The following is a 17,119-nucleotide window of genomic DNA, read 5'->3' as shown; positions in this document are numbered from 1 at the left end:
GCCAAGGCCAAAAGGCCAAATCATCTCTTGCCCAAGATTATGGAAATATACACAACAAATAAACTGATAAATAACAACAGTAATAAATTATTTAATAAAATGTATAGTCCGACTGCAAAACATAATTTAGAATCTCACGTGTTACTTGTACAACAAGGTATCTTTGCGTTATAATAAATACCCAGAAGTCTTGTTCTTCTTGCTGATCAGTTTCAATGAAGTATCATCCAAACTTATGCCGTAAAATATCCTAGCACAGATGACAATTTCCAAAAGGGTGCTGATATCACCATCCGCTCCATTTCTTCAGGAACAGGTATTCATCCACTCTGTTCTACTTGCATTGACAGACGTGTTGTTTCATAAACCAGCCTTCAACAAGTCGACAGAAGAGTATATCTTTTATTGAGGAAGATGCGCACTTTGGTATACTCCAAATCTCCTTCGTTTTGCTGGATTGGTAGCACATTATTGGCTACGCAAAAATGACTGGTTCACAAGTACCTTTCTTTGAAGGCACAGTAATAACACTCGCAACATTTTTCATGTCACGCCCTGATTTTTCAAGTGTTTACATTTCAAATTTCTAGGAAAAAATGCCTTTTGTCCTGTAAAAGAATGTTTTGTTCCCCCCTAATTTCCCCATTCCCACTACACTCGGTCCAAAACAAATGAATAAATAACATGTTTGGTGTGGACAAAAGAATTTCTATGATAAATCTCAGAAAATTGTGTTTACTTCTTCTAAAAAGTGCAGAAAATGGTGCCAAATCCTGCCAAATCAGTGAAATTCCTACAAAATGAATGTGATTTCCCATTTTGTCCCAGTGGCATACAGCTTATCTGAGAGCTGTCCACAACTGCCTGATCAGAGTTAACTCGAGTTGCACCACCTATCAATGGCTATATAGATATCTAGCGCCACACGTAACATTGTTCCAATATTTCCTCGTTTAAAGAAAGGGGGCTTAATAAAAAAGGAAATGATGCCAAAGTGGACTATCGTCAGCCTGCTACGCTAATTGCTTAAGTCATTTTTTTGTAAATTTGAGAACAAAAAACAAAATGTGGTTCAAGCATGCATCAGTTACGTAATCACCCTAATTATTTCGGATTATTCCCTTTCATTTGTATCATTATCATTTGTTCTTGTGCAAAGATTGGTGAATAAATATGTTTCAATGCTTGAACCATATTTTGTACTAAATTACAAAAATGACTTATGCAATTAGCACAGCAGGCTGGCGATATATTGTCTAATCAATTATATCAGTATAAATAAAAGTCATATCCAAAATTACGTCACGCGAAGTTCAATACTTTCTTTGTTTTTAAATTACAAATCGAAATTTCGACGTGATTTCAATTGAATGCATTTGACAAATCACCCGCATGTACATCTTGTGTTCATTGAGTTGTTTTATAAATCGTTAAAGACAAGGTTTTGTCGAGTTGATGAAGCAATTGTGGAAGAAATAACAAATCAATTGTTTTACTTAAAGTGTAGCATGCATGCTTAAAAGCTTAAAGGAGTATTTCGTGATCCTAGCATCCTCTTTTTATGACATTTTTCAGTACATATCCACGAAAAAAGCATATTCCCAAAATTTCAGTTGATTCCGATATTGCGTTTGCGAGTTATGCATGATTATGTGTATTACACTGCTCCATAGACAATACGTTGTAATTTCGTTCTGGTGCACCAGAACGAAATTCAAATTTCACGATATCTTTGCTAAACGAATTAATCTGCAAGAAATATTTTGTACATAACCATTATGTAGCCAGAGGGGTCCAGTGATATACAACTCTCCACTTTTTTTGAGACAAGTGGGGGGGGGGATGAGGCTGTGGATCACGAAGTGCCCCTTTAATCATTAAAAACTTGTTTCTTTTACTGTAAATCAGTTTTTAACACATTTGTTTGCTTCCTTAATATAGGCTACGGAAGATTTTCAATATTGGGGGGATGGCGCCTGGCGCAAGTCATGGGGGCAATGGTACTTTGATATCAGAAGGACATTCCTCGTATTCAGAATGCATTTCGATATGTCTGATGTGCTCTCATGTTCCATGAAAATACTGTGCAAACGTTGCTATCCGAGCCCTTAAATAGAAAATGTATTTTTCACATTTAAGGAACAATTCCAGCACTCAAATTGCTCAATAAGCATTGTGATATAGCTAAAGAATCAAATACATGCCGTTTTATGTGGCCTTTGAGCGCTTAATGGTTGGAAAACGAGGAATAGCCTACCTTCAAAAAAGCAAACATGCAAGTGAAAAGCTTATAAGCTATATTTATAAGCTATATTTATTTCTTCAAAATCTCTTAAGTGGAACATTATTTCCATATAATTGCATACGTTTTTTACATATTGTGTTAATAGCTAATTTGATAGATTCCGTCAGAAAACGTACTTTCGTGCAGTCCAGACTGTTAAGGTTAGCAACTAATTTAAACTGTTGCGATTTCGTAGTTCACAGCATCTTGCGAATCGTAGTGAGCTTTGGCAAAAATTGCATTGATCATTTCATAGCGAGTGTGTAGAAGAATTGAAATATCACAGATATACTTTTTAGGTCCTGTTGTTCTTGAGATATGTTGTAAAGAGGACTGAAACAACAAGACTTTTGTAAAACATACATAACTCATGTACAACAATAAATCAAGCAAGTTTTCAAAGTATCTGATTTGCATAATGAACTTTGTGTTATTTTTCAATAATATATTGGTTTAGATAATGAAAATCGATATTTTGGCTGCTCTTAAATGTGTTGATAAGCGTTGGTAAGTCTAGTGAGCACCCTTTCCACACGCATCAGGTAAGTTGTCAATAATAGCTACACTATATAAATCAATACTCATTTGCCACAAACAAAGCTAATATTCAACAGAGAGTTTCCTTTCCCCATCTTAAAAATATTATTCACGTTTATTGACGATGTAAATAAACGTGAATCATATCGTCACCCAACTACGATAATTGCCCATGTCATTTTTTGTAATTTTGAGAACAAAGTGCAAAATATGGTTCAAGAATGCATTTAAACATATAGATTCACCAATCTTTGCACAATAACAAATGATAATGAGACAAATGAAAAGGAATAATCAGAAATGATTAGAGTGATTACGTAACTGCTGCATGCTTGAACCATATTTTGTACTTTGTTCTCAAAATTACAAAAAATGTCGAAGTAGGGTGATTGTATTGAACAATCTCCTGATGAGAGTGGATATTAGTATTATACATATCTTTATCAAAAGATAAGCTATTCAAAATACTATTAACATTCAGTTAAATCAACTGAAACTGAGATTTATCAGAAAAGTTTAATCAAAGAACGATGTGGCCCATATGGATATAATAATATCCGCCATTTGCATATCCACCCATAGACCCTACAGAGAAGGGTCTGTGAATCAGCCTTGTGGACCTCATTATCATTTTTAGCCGCTGTCGTGCATCTATCGTCTCATATAACACCGTACACGGGCGATGTCATTATTTTAATTGAGTAGAACAACGAGTCGAATGCAAGTTGTTTTACACCAAAATAATGATGTCGCCCGTATTATATGATACGATATATGCATGACAGTTGCTAAAAACGATATTCTCATTTGTAAACACTTCAATTCAAATAAAATATTATAAAGTGGACAACCATGTCATCGACTGGGAGGAGGCTAGGATCGTAGGCAAAGAGAGTAACAGATACAAAAGATGGATCAAGGAAGCAATCACCATTAGGAAGCAGGGTAACACTATGAACAGAGACGAGGGGCAATACAACTTAAGTCACGTATTTGACGATCTGATTTCTGAAAGAAAATCAACTGGCAACTCCGATGCTAAGCAGCAGAAAACATCAGCTGTACACAGATCGTCAAGGTGCAACAATAGCATCGAAAAAGTAAACTGGTAGTTTACGAAACGTATGCATGTAAGTGGAATTTATTGGATTAGTTGTATGAATTTACAAATAACACATGGTTACTATTGTGCCTCACGTTATAATACAATACATAAATATCGTCCAATAGCTTGCTTCAAATAAACTCCTCAAAACAAATTTGGAAAGTTTTTTCAAGCATCTATATCTCAGTTATTTGTGACATGTTTATATCGTGTTGCATATCAATGGACAGTTAATTTATTCCCATTTACAATGACACCACATTTGAAACAATCATACTTTTCACGGCTGAGTACACGTTTGAAGCCATTTAGAACTAGAAATTCGATATTCGAGGTTTCTGTGTCACTGTTTCGGCTCTCACCCAAAGATTCCATTTTTAAAAAAGGATCATGTTCTCACGCAATGACCCCATATTTTTTACATTTTGCTCTCACCGAATGCCCAAAATCAAGCTTTCACCCAATGACCCCATATGTTTTACATTTTGCTCTCACCGAATGCCCCTTAGTGCGAAAGCGCCAGCCCTACACCTACATCCATTTCAAATTGAAGTGCACCCCCCCGGCAGACACCTTGATAAACAGAGATTTTACCCTAGAACTACGAAGGGGTCCCTAAGATTTTTATCCGTCATGAAATACGCACGCGTTTTACGCCCAAACGACCTAAGCTAATCGTAGATCCATCTTTTGCGCTCATTTAAGTGACAAAATTTTTACCCTAGGTAGGACCGACTGTGTGCAGAGAGACATACCTGTACATGTATTTCGCAGCCAGTTTCGAAAAGAGTAGGGTGTTAACCCCTGACTGTTCCCAACCCGCCCCGGTGTTCAAATGGACCCCAATGGAAATAAGCTTCAATAGAGGCTTTCTTGGGTTATCCTGGGTTATCAAAATCCGAACAAATAATAAATAAATAATAAATAAACCATCTCAGATGACCATGGGGGGGGGGTGTGATGCACCAATGATTTTCATTTCACTCTTGAGAAACTAGATGAAAATTTTTACCCTAGGTAGGACCGACTGTGTGCAGAGAGACATACCTGTACATGTATTTCGCAGCCAGTTTCGAAAAGAGTAGGGTGTTAACCCCTGACTGTTCCCAACCCGCCCCGGTGTTCAAATGGACCCCAATGGAAATAAGCTTCAATAGAGGCTTTCTTGGGTTATCCTGGGTTATCAAAATCCGAACAAATAATAAATAAATAATAAATAAACCATCTCAGATGACCATGGGGGGGGGTGTGATGCACCAATGATTTTCATTTCACTCTTGAGAAACTAGATGAAAATCGTCAAATTTCCTTTTATATTTAGGAGCAAATTTGGTGAGAATTGCATTTTGTAGAATTTTTAGAAGAAGATCAATTTTCCCTATTATTATGTCATAGCGACATTACATGGGGAATGTTTGTACTTATTGTCCGTGTTATAACAGTATAAAATATAGCTCAGTAGTTCTAGGGTGAAAACAGTTCTCTCAACAAATATTGTGACTAACTTGACATTTCATCCCACATGCATGGGATTTCATCAGAATGTGAGGTGGAGCGATAATTACGTATTCATATGAGCCACGGGCCGGGTAACCCAGGGTATGATGTCGATGACGTAGTAATCCACTTGCAGATGCTGGGTAGCACGTCATCCTTTGTCTTGGTTAAGGTCTGGGTACAAGGAGGCTATAGGAGTCCTTTGAAGCCATCGCGAGTCCGAGTCAAGAACCTTGACATTGTCCGCAGTAATTTCATGACCTTCCGAGTTCAAATGCGCCCACACAGGGGAAGACAACCTTCTGTGTTCTGTCAGTCGCTTGCGAAGAGGTCTCTCCGTTTCACCCATGTACTGGGAGGAACAATCATTGCATGAGATGTCGTAGATGACACAAGACCGTTCGCACTTCTTAGGTCTGTCCTACCAACATGCTTCTGATTGTGTTGGTGTAGACTTGACATGAACTTGTACACCTGCTTTGCATAGTACACCTGACACCTCCACCTCAAGCTGCTCACCAACCTGGATACACGGCTGGCATGGGATGGCATTATATTCTTTAACCAGGTATTCGTTGGCACGTACAGCACGACCAAGCTGGTCCCAAAAGTGTTCAATCGGGTTGAGGTCTGGGCTGATGGCAGACCATTCCATTCTCTTTACTCCTATATACTATAGGTAGTTTGATTGATTACCCTTTCTCTGTGGCGGCGAGCGTTGTCATCTTGGAGGGTTGCATTAGGTCACAGATTGTGAAGATATGGGATTGCAGCTTGCTGCACAGAATAATGGTCAATTTGGGCACATTCTGTTTGAGACCCCCACAACATCCACAAGACGTTTACTCAGCCGTGAAAAAGATGATTGTTTCAAATGTGGTGATATTGTAAAGGGGAATACTAGCTCTCCGTTGACATGCAACACGATTTGAACATGGCACAAAATAATAACAATATGAGAGATTGAAAAAACTTCCCAAACTTTTTTTTAAGGAGTGAGTTTATTTCGCATTATATGTACATCCATATCTAAAGGATGCACTTGTCAGCTGCTACATTTGCCTCTTTTTACATTTAATATATCATTATGTAATGGCCTTTGTAATGCATTGTGTAATTCCCATTGTTAAGTTCCAAATTAGCTAGTCATATTTAAGTGACGGAAGGGAGCAAACCGGAGCATGACCCAATTATTGAGACAAATAAAGCTGATACACAAGAGGAATGGTATGTTATATAAAAAAAGATCCCAAGACTGGATACAAGGGGTATCACTTCCGTCCCATGTGAATAATTTTTTGGGAGGTGGTAAACACCCAAAACATTTCTATATATTATTGATCATGCCTCAAGATATAATATCAATGCATTAATATTAAGATCTTGAATATGCTTGACAGCCAATTGTGATTAATTGTAATTGTATTGTTAACCAGGCCAATTAATTTTGTATTTGATTCATTAATTAAAGAATCATAATCTAGATCAAACTTTCAGTAGTACCGTACCTGTTCTTTAAACAAAATGTTCAACTTCGTTATGATCGGATTTGGAGTTACAAGTATCCATTGATTTCAATTGATATTAATAAATTCAACTTCAGTATGTAAGCAATATAGTTCATATTATTTTAGGTAAAGACCTCCCAATCCGATCTGATTCCAATTTTCCACGAAATTTACATTAATTTGCAGTGACACAAATTTGTATATGATTTATGGGAAGATATTACGGTGAGATCCGACGAACTGCAAAAGAAAGGATACACGTAAGAATATACACCAAAGTCAAAAATGTAATGTAGGCATATCCAAAGTTATGGTTTATATAGTTATAGTAACAACTCTAAGAAATAGGTGCGAACTAGTGTCTTTATAGATTCCATGTTTGGGATGTAATGACTCTTATACGACTTAATTAACTACGGAAGTTACACGAGCGCGAGAATTTGTGTGAAATCATTATAAGTACAAAATGCTATCACTTCACAACGGTTCATTCATGGATAGAATATGTTGTTATTGTGGTATGTTATTGATATTAATGCATTAGCGTCGATAAATATCTAAAACCTGATAGTGATGTCCGTTATTTAAAACAATTATATATTCTATTATTCAAAATCACACACTGTGATTTGTTGAAACGCATCACGTGAAAGACCATTAATTAACAATAAAGTGGCCAGGGCAACGAACTTTATGTTCTCGCATAACAGCGCACAGCAAAGCGTGATGCAGTATATTAGCGCCGTTACATATTCTACGCACTCTTGTTACGCGTTCAATATTTCTGCAATCACTTACGCTTTACAGGCTACGCGTACCCGATCCACCTTGAGGTAAACAATATCAAACATTTGGGCAAAAAGGTGATATTTTCTCTTTAAATCGTACTATTTTGTGGTGATAGAATAGAATAAAGGGTGCAGCATTATCCTTTACACGCAAATAATGTGTCCTCGCCCATTATTTACGTTTTTACTGCCTCGGACACATTATTTGGATGTAAAGAATAATGCATTACCCTTTATTTCTTAAATAGTATTCTATGGTATATATTGTACTCAGAGTCCATTTTCGTAAAGTATATTACTTATTTTAGTCAATCGTACAATCGTTAAGATTTCTATCTTTACTATACATGTAAACACATCTGCAGCAGTATCAGTGATTGCATGGTTGTATATTAATGCAGTGACCGGTTTTCAGTGTATAGATATAATTGCATTATTCGCTTCACTCGCGCTTTTGCGCATTTGATGATATATTCCCATTGATCTCTCAAGTAACAAACGGCGCTTACAAAAAAGGCTTATGTGGCCTTGATTTGATTTGATATTCATTCATTTATAATACCATCAATCTATCTTTATTTCCAGACTAATAACCTTCTACATGTTCTTGACAACAAATTTTATAAATCATTTCATCAGTATAATAGTCATAGCGCTTATAAGTACGGATTAGATATCGCTGAAATTAATAAATATATGGATAATCATATGATCATGATAATATAATTAGGTTTATGAAAGGGAGTAGAGCAATTTAAAAAGCGCCGACGTGATCGTCCTTTCATCAACAGACCCTTCTAATACAGTTTCGAAACATATCACTAGTATTACTCCAGTCGAAGCGCAGTCAGGATAGTGCTGTAGTGCCACACAATTGATCGACTGCGCACGCACAAACCGTAAATAACGTTGACTTGTATTGGGTGCAAGTGTAGTCTTTGCACAGATCTCAGATCTTCTAAAATCAGCTTGCAGTCTGTAAAGTTCATTATCTACAGGATTATCATCGGAGCACATTAGTTTTTAAAATATTCCACCCGCAACTGCTACTTCTAGGCTTATAGACAAGTATTTGGATCAGTTTCGCAAAAATCAAGAAAACGAAATATCAAATGTGATTACGCCTACCCATTTTTGCTGTATACACACTGATCCGCGGATTAATTTGGTCTTATCAGTAATCAACGCAAAAAAGTACGGGTGTGACCGTGTGAGGTACTTCTACGAAATGCTCGAATATCTCGCACTTCAAAAGTTCAAATTATTTATGTATTCATGACGTGTTCGGTCGATCACACAAGAATCGTTATTAATAACATTAATACAATTGTCGTGAGATGAAAAATACGCTACTACATATATACTAGTACTACACTGAACTATACCACCACCGACAAGTTGCCGTGGCACTATAGCGCACCATCAAAATTGGTTAGTGGGGCAGTCTGATTGGCACATTCGACTTTGGAAGGATATAAAACAAGTTACTCTCTACCAATATCGGCATACCTACCAATACTTAATTCTTGATTTCTTCTACTATAGTACTATTGAACTCAATATGCACAGTGAACCTTTGGCAAGCTAACGAAGCTGCGTATTTGTAACACTTGTCTTCAATTGGGATGTAATTATCTATTTACTGTCTACTCTTCACTTGCCATATATCTACTATCAAGATCTGATGGTAACACGTGCGTGTGTAGTTGAATGACATCTATACACCGCGGTTAACCCGGCACTGGTAAAACAACGTTATACTACGTACTTGTATAAACAACTTGCAAAGCAGAACTACGATGTTTATTGGAACTTTTGATACGTAACAATGATTACAATATCGTTGTGTACATTATCGGATCATCACACATAGATGAACTACTAATAATGGCTCGGAAAAACACAGTGGGTACGACATTTTTAATCTAAAAAGAACGATTCTACTATCTACGGAGCTCAATACATCACCATGTCTGAGACTAGTTTTAATTATACCACCACGTTTATCACAGCCACTCTATTGACAGAGGAAACAATATTTGTATCAACAGACAATGATACACTCGTAACAGACAGTACTGGATTTTCAACTAAAGAGCAAATTTTACGCGCTATTTACGCTATAATAGGATGCCTTGGTATACTTGGAAACAGCACTGTTTGTACAGTGTTTCTACTAAGACGAAAGGCCTTCAGTTCTGTCACGAACATGTTGATACTAAACCAATCCATAATAGATCTTTTAGATTCTATCGTTTTCCTGATTTTGCGATTTGGCCCAGAATATATGCCTGTAAACATATTAGGAGAAATATTGTGTCGCTTCTGGTATAACGAATACGTGTTATGGTCACTATTTGTCGCTTCGACACTCAATCTAGTATTTGTGTCATTAGAAAGGTACTTCGCCACCTGTCATCCAGTTAAACATCGGGTACTGTTTAGTGCAAAAGTACCCAAAATCGGGATTCCATGTGTGTGGCTAACAGGATTCATGTACCAAATCTACTGGGTAGCAGTTCATGTGTTTGGCATTGAAACTTCTTGGGGTGGAATCTGCTACCCATTGTGGCGAAGTAGAGGTATACAGATTTTTATGGGTATCTTTCTATTTTCCTGTGAATACTTACTACCATTAACAATAATGACTTTCTCCTACATAAGTATAATTATGATGCTAAGACGACGAACAAGTGGAAACAGAAAAACTAAAGTATCTGCCTTCGGGAAAGCTAAGAAAAATGTTACTATAACTTTATGTTTGGTTTTTGTATCGTATGTTGTTTGCTGGACACCAACAGAATTCACCTATCTATTATTCAATATGGGGTACCACTATGACTTTACAAGCACGACACATGATGTTATTGTCGTACTAGTGCTATGTAATATGATAGTAAACCCTTTCATTTATGGATTCAAATACGAACATTTTCAAAAACAGTTTAAAAAGTTATTTTGTACGTGTTGCGACAAAAATCGTATCGGTGACACCAACTTGGCTACTGTCACAGTAGACCCCGCGGGTGTAGATTCAGACCCAAACAAGGCGCCTGATACGGCGAGTGCATCGGCAATGCCATCAACTGTTGCGTCAGGATGAACTGCAAAGACAGATTGAATTCATCATGAGTTGCGGTAAACAAAACATTGCTGAAAGCATCATTCTGTCTGTCTATCCCTAAATAGGAACTTAATGAGTAGTACACCCACATATGAACTATATTCGACTGAAAAGACTGCTTGTTCAATTTGGGTCTCCGTTATATCTCGCGTGTAAGGCCTTAGATTTTCGACCAAAACGGCAACATTTTAAACCATGTTAAACCGGAAACACAGAATTCTTAACAATTTGACAAATATTTAGATTATTGATGTCATATATAGAGTACAAGAATATGTTATTTTAATGTTTCATTTGTCATTATTTTATCATGTGTATGCCGCTGAAAACAACCAAACTTAAAGAACTATCCTTCGTTCGATGAGGCAAATTACACCAAAACATGTTGTCCTATATTTCTTAAAAGGAAAACTTAAGATATGTTCGGAGTGTCAACCAATATTTCTCTAGTCTAGATCTACGCAAAAGAGAGATTGGCAAATTGCACGACACCCTTGATTTACGATTTGCACTTGCCTATTCTGAAGCATCTCGATATAACATCGATTAATATATCTCGTTAATTCTGGACTTGAATACGATAAAAACAAACGCAGACAAGATTTCACTTAAATATGATACACTGTTGAAATAAATTGCCCTACTCAAAATAATATCGTACGTCAATATACTATGCGATGTCAGAAAATAAGGTATCAAGAAAACAGAATGAGAATGGGAAAGTTTAAAGACGAAGATATTGCTCTGCGCAATTTCATACACAATTTAGCGTATTATAATTTGATGCAAGTTAAATGATAAAAGACAAGGTTGTATTTGTTTGCTACCTCAAAATAATAGCCTATTTTTATCCTTTTTGACATTGTACCTTTTCTCATCCAAACTGATATTTCGTAGTCAAATTGTATCGTAAGGTAATGAAGAAGGTATCAACTTGCGACGAACAAGCATTGTTATATATTTGCCATATTTGTAGACCATTCTAAATGTAACGGCGCCGCATGATCAATATTTCGATGAAAGGTCAAAAGTCAATGTTAAAGGTGTAACAATTTTATTCGCTTTTACGTAACTGACACCACTCCGGGAAGTTTCACCAAGTAGTACCGTAACCTAACTAAACACAACACTAAAAGAAATTCCTTACTTTTGTAACCCATCGCAAATCTGAACCTGCTCATGTTTTGACAATTTGATTGACACGGTCGTGTGCAGCATCTTGTTAGCTTCCATTTGATATCTCATTTACTACCAAAAGCTCTTAATTGACAAAGATTGATACCAGTATATGAAATTTAGTGCGTTTTTAAAATTTGCAAATTAATAAAGGAGCACGCAGAACTGTAGAACTGATTTGCAGAACGTGCCCAAAATTACCTCTAGGTAAATCGATCGCATCATCTCTGCATAGTACAGCAGTAAAGCATTGTAACAATCCATGCGTTTCAAATTTGAATAACCTGGGCATTTGGGATAGTCGCGGGCAAACGAGCTTGCAAAATTTGCAACTTTTGAAAATGCACCAAATTTTATATAATAGTATTGGTATCAATCTTTGTCAATTTAGAGGTTTTGGTAGCAAATGCGGTATCAAATTGAAGCTAACAAGATGCTGCACACGACTATGTTAATCAAATTGTCATAACATGAGCAGGTGGAGATTTATGTCGGGTTATGTAAGTGAGAAGTTTCTTTTTGTATAGTGTTTATATAGCATTTCAGTGTTGGGAAGGAATGACAATATTCATATTCGAAATTAACCTTCAAATCCATTTCCCTTAAATCACTCAAAAAGATCAGTGAATACCTCCATTATAACTACATTAGTGTAGAGTTATGTACTATCAACACAATGATTTTGCGTAGAATACAGTCTTATCGGAAACATCCAGTTAATACATGCCCAAGTTTTGTACTTTTGCCAGGGCTAAAATTGATCAAACGGTATAAGAATTCCTCTTAAGTGTAATACTTACCCAAAGGGAAACCTCTAAGCTCAAACTTCAGCGAGGTTTGCCCTTTAAGTGAAGTGTTTCGTTATGAATACGGCTACAGAAATTTTTAAACACTAACCACTTTAACCCTTTTCGAATGAATATTAATTCGAGTGAGGAAATTGCTTTCAAATATATCAATCACTGATAGACTTATGTTGTCAGTTGGACACGATTCTTTGCAGTATTCCCGTCAAAGATTCTATATACTTATCTTTATATTTTCTGGTACCCATTTTATATATTGAAAACGTCTGCACGGGCTGATACGCTCATAATTGTACGCTAAAAGAGAGCATATTTGACAATCATCTGTACAAACTTAAATAGAGTGTGTATTTTGTTATATGGAAATGCTTTATAATGGTCATACAAGACTCTATTTTTAGATATGTGACCATGGTGACGCTATCAAGCAAAATAATTAGTCGTTTCTTGCTAAAAATCTATTTTAAGTTATGTCTTTAAAAAAAAAAGGGAAACTCTTTTGTTTTTCATTGCTTTCAGCATCGTGAAATAGCCATAAATCGTTATTCCATATGCTTGATTTGTGGTGACATTTTCCGGTCAGTGTCGCCTATTAATTGCGCTAAAAGGTTTAATGAAAAGTAAATTATTTGTTTTGAACAACAAACAACTTATTTTGCTAAACCAATAATTGACAAAGTCTTCTTTAAAACAAAATTGGCAGTCTCGTCGTATTTGTCCTTCCTACGTTAGAGAAATTTCGATACAAGATTATTTTCTCATTATTAAAGTTAATAATATGATAAACCGTATTAAGTCTGTGTTTCCCAAATAGGTTAATGTAGAATAGCAGTCGCGTGAAACAAGTAAATCATAAATATCATATCATCTTCAGAATAAATTGTTTTCCCGCCGGCTATAATCTGCCGAGATGCGACCAGATCTAAGTCAATACTCAAGATGTGAATGCAAATTGAACCACATGTTGTGAAAAACGGGTCACAAATTGAATCAAAAGCCATCGATAAAGCATGTGGAAGTCTTGGTCGCACCAGATGTCATTACAATATTCCAATTTGCTCCAAACATATTGAATTTATAATGTGGACATTTAATACAATGAAAAATATCCATGTAGCCTCTGGCCCTTTTAATTTTTTTGTATTGCATAATAAGACTATCCGTTTCTGTTTTCTGACTAACAAGTGTGAATATCGATGTTTGGCTAGTACGTCCGTCCCATTTACCAGCTCGATAAGTGTGATACCCTCTTTTATGGAGGCGAGAAACAGGTCGGTTTAAACTTATTAGTGTCTGGTTAGATGTGATGCAACCGGATAAAGAAACAGAAGTCAATACGTAGTACAAGTATACGAATTTCAAGCAGGACAAAACATTGAATGAGGTTGACTTGCTGTAATCAAAATATAACTGACGAAAGTTCTTTTACACTAGCTTTAAGAGTGTTGGGCTAAGTATGTATGCACTATAAACATGGCAGACTGTATTTGCAAGGTATAAGTGTGGGAGATATGAAGTCTTCTTTAAAACAAAATTGGCAGTCTCACCGTATTTGTCCTTCCCACGTTTTCCTTGTCACAGAAATGTCGATACGAGATATTTTCTCATTATACAAGTTAATAATGTGAAATACTGTATTAAGGCTGTGTATCCAAAACAAGGTTAATGTAGAACAGTAGTCTCGAGCAACCAGTAAATCATAAATATCATATCATCTTCAGAATAAATTGTTTTCCCGCCGGCTATAATCTGCCGAGTTGCGACCACATCTAAGTCAATACTCACGATGTGAATGCAAATTGAACCACATGTTGTGAAAAACGGGTCACAAATTGAATCAAAAGCCATCGATAAAGCATGTGGAAATCTTGGTCGCACCAGATGTCATTACAATATTCCAATTTGCTACAAACATATTGAATTTACAATGTGGACATTTAATACAATGAAAAATATCCATGTAGCTTCTGGCCCTTTTAATTTTTTCGTATTGCATAATAAGACTATCCGTTTCTGTTTTCTGACTAACAAGTGTGAATATCAATGTTTGGCTGATACGTTCGTCCCATTTACCAGCTCGATAAGTGTGATACCCTCTTTTATGGAGGTGAGAAACAGGTCGGTCTGAACTTATATGTGATGTGATGCAACCGGATAAAGAATCAGAAGTCAATACGTTGTACAAGTATACGAATTTCAAGCAGGGCAAAATATTGAATGAGGTTGACTTACTGGAAACAAAATATAACTGACGAAAGTTCTTTTACACTAGCTTTAAGAGGGTTGGGCTAAGCATGTATGCACTATAGACATGGCAGACTGTACTTGCAAAGTATAAGTGTCGAGATATGAAGTATGCAACAAAAACACATCAAAATGATTCTTTATTGATAGCTTAGATGCAGATTACTTCCTAAAATCTACATGTAGTAACTTTCAAACATGTGCATTGTTTTTTCCCTGAGAAACTCAAGATTAAGGCTAACTAATATGGTTGTACGCCTGACATAAGTCGGGAATAAGCGTAACAAACTAAGTTCTATTATATATATCAGCAAAAGTCCATTTGGGAGATGATTACAGTTATTTTCCATCGAGACACTCTGCTTCTCCCTCAGACTTCCTTCCAGGTAAACACGTAGATGCATACCAGGCTCTGTGACAAAACAGAAAGAATTAGGATCCTTTTCATTTTGAGCATAAATGAGGTAATGTGAAAGAAAATAGCCAAGTCATCATAATGCCTAAATGGATCAGCAAATGTGATTTACTGATTTTGTACGACACTTCGGTCCTTGTTTTTCGCAGAGTATTTTAGTTTATCAAAGCACATTACAATATTATGAAAATCAGAATTTGGAGGAAACATTTCAGGTCTCCGCTTGAGCAATTCTTTCCTGCTTTTAAATGAGATGAAGGACCATCCGCAACGCAAATCCATTCTGTACTTAAGATTTACATTATATCGTAAAGCTATGATCCTCGTTGGCATTTATACGCATTCTATCTGTCTATCTATCTTGTATTGTATATATAATGTTATACTTTGTAATCTTTATATAGATTTGGAATTTGGCACAGAAGGTCATCTGGCATATCTGTACTTAAAATTGTGGAGACATTAATTGTGGAGATCTAAAGTTTATTCTGTACACAGTTAGATGTATAAACGTTATGGGCGTTCTACTCGTACTCATGATGATCACTAAGTTGTGAGTTCGAGCCCCGTCTGGGTCAACTTGCTGTATCTTTGGGAAGGCACTTTATCTCGTTTGTCCCACTGCACCCATGCGTAAAATACTTTATCTTAGTTGTCCCTCTCCACCCAGGTATAAAATGGAGAGCTGTTAGATGGTAATCATACTGGCGCCGTTACTGTTGGCACTTGGCAGCCAATTGGTGGGATAAATGTAAAGTACATTGGTAACTGTTCTAAAGGCGATAACCCTACATTTATTTATTTTGATATATAACAGTATATATTACAGAATAATTAATAAATTAATGACGTGTACCATGAGTATATTTTTATAAGGACCATAATTATAAACACGTTTTATGAATTGTCTATAACAATAATTATTTTAAAATAAAAAAATCTGCATTTGTATAAACTCTAGATTTTAGTGTGGTGTGTGTTTGTAAGAAATGAGGCTATGGATATGTAGGTATGCGCTCATTTTGTGAATGGTGTGTTTGTTAGTGGGTTTGTTTGTTTGTTTGTTTCTGTGAGTGTGTGTGACATGTGTGTAGGGGCGAGTTCGCGCGACATGCGAGATCGTGAACATGGTGGGGCATATGCTATGTGTAGCTAGCTTTTGTTAGCAGTATGCGTGTTCTACGTGCGTGTGAGGGTGCACGGGGTTGTGTGGCTGTGACGTGGGGTGCGTGCGTATGTGTACGACGATGGTACCGTTAGCGTACACGTCGGTTTACAAATATGTGTGTTTGCGAGATGGTATAGCGAGTGGTTAAAATATTGCAACGTCGCTGAAAAAAGTAGTCGGCAAACTGTAGTTTGAACATTCATCCAATAGCCTGACGAATTCACATTACGTACTGGATAGCAATGTTCTTTGCATGAAATAATAAGATTAGGCTAATCAGTGGCATAGAAGGTGTCCACTGTGGTGACATAATACGCGTATTCCTGTGCTTAAAATGGTGTTTCAACGCAGAGAGGAAGAAACTCAATTCAAGTCCACAAAGTGTCCACGGTTGTTTGATGACATGTAGAAATGTATTCACTTTAAAGCAAAGTTGAGCACTGATGGCGCTGTTGATCTTAAATATT

At 36.4% G+C, this 17,119-nt stretch overlaps 1 protein-coding gene across 1 annotated transcript; it reads left to right on the top strand.

Annotated features, from left to right (window-relative positions):
• Window positions 1-8,570: 8,570 nt before the first annotated feature.
• LOC140155260 (galanin receptor 2a-like) lies at window positions 8,571-13,327 on the top strand. Its single transcript, XM_072178020.1, has one exon. It carries the CDS (start codon window positions 9,689-9,691, stop codon window positions 10,820-10,822), a length of 1,134 nt encoding a protein of 377 aa, XP_072034121.1. The 5' UTR covers window positions 8,571-9,688; the 3' UTR covers window positions 10,823-13,327.
• Window positions 13,328-17,119: the final 3,792 nt, after the last annotated feature.

This window comes from Amphiura filiformis, chromosome 6 (genome assembly GCF_039555335.1).
Source record: "Amphiura filiformis chromosome 6, Afil_fr2py, whole genome shotgun sequence".
NCBI lineage: Eukaryota > Metazoa > Echinodermata > Ophiuroidea > Amphilepidida > Amphiuridae > Amphiura > Amphiura filiformis.
The sequence above is the reverse complement of the archived record's forward strand: the minus strand, read 5'-3'. Positions and strand labels throughout refer to the sequence as shown.

Coding starts and splice junctions, on each gene's coding strand:
- LOC140155260 (XM_072178020.1), top strand. CDS start 9,689: ATGTCTGAGACTAGTTTTAATTATACCACCACGTTTATCACAGCCACT.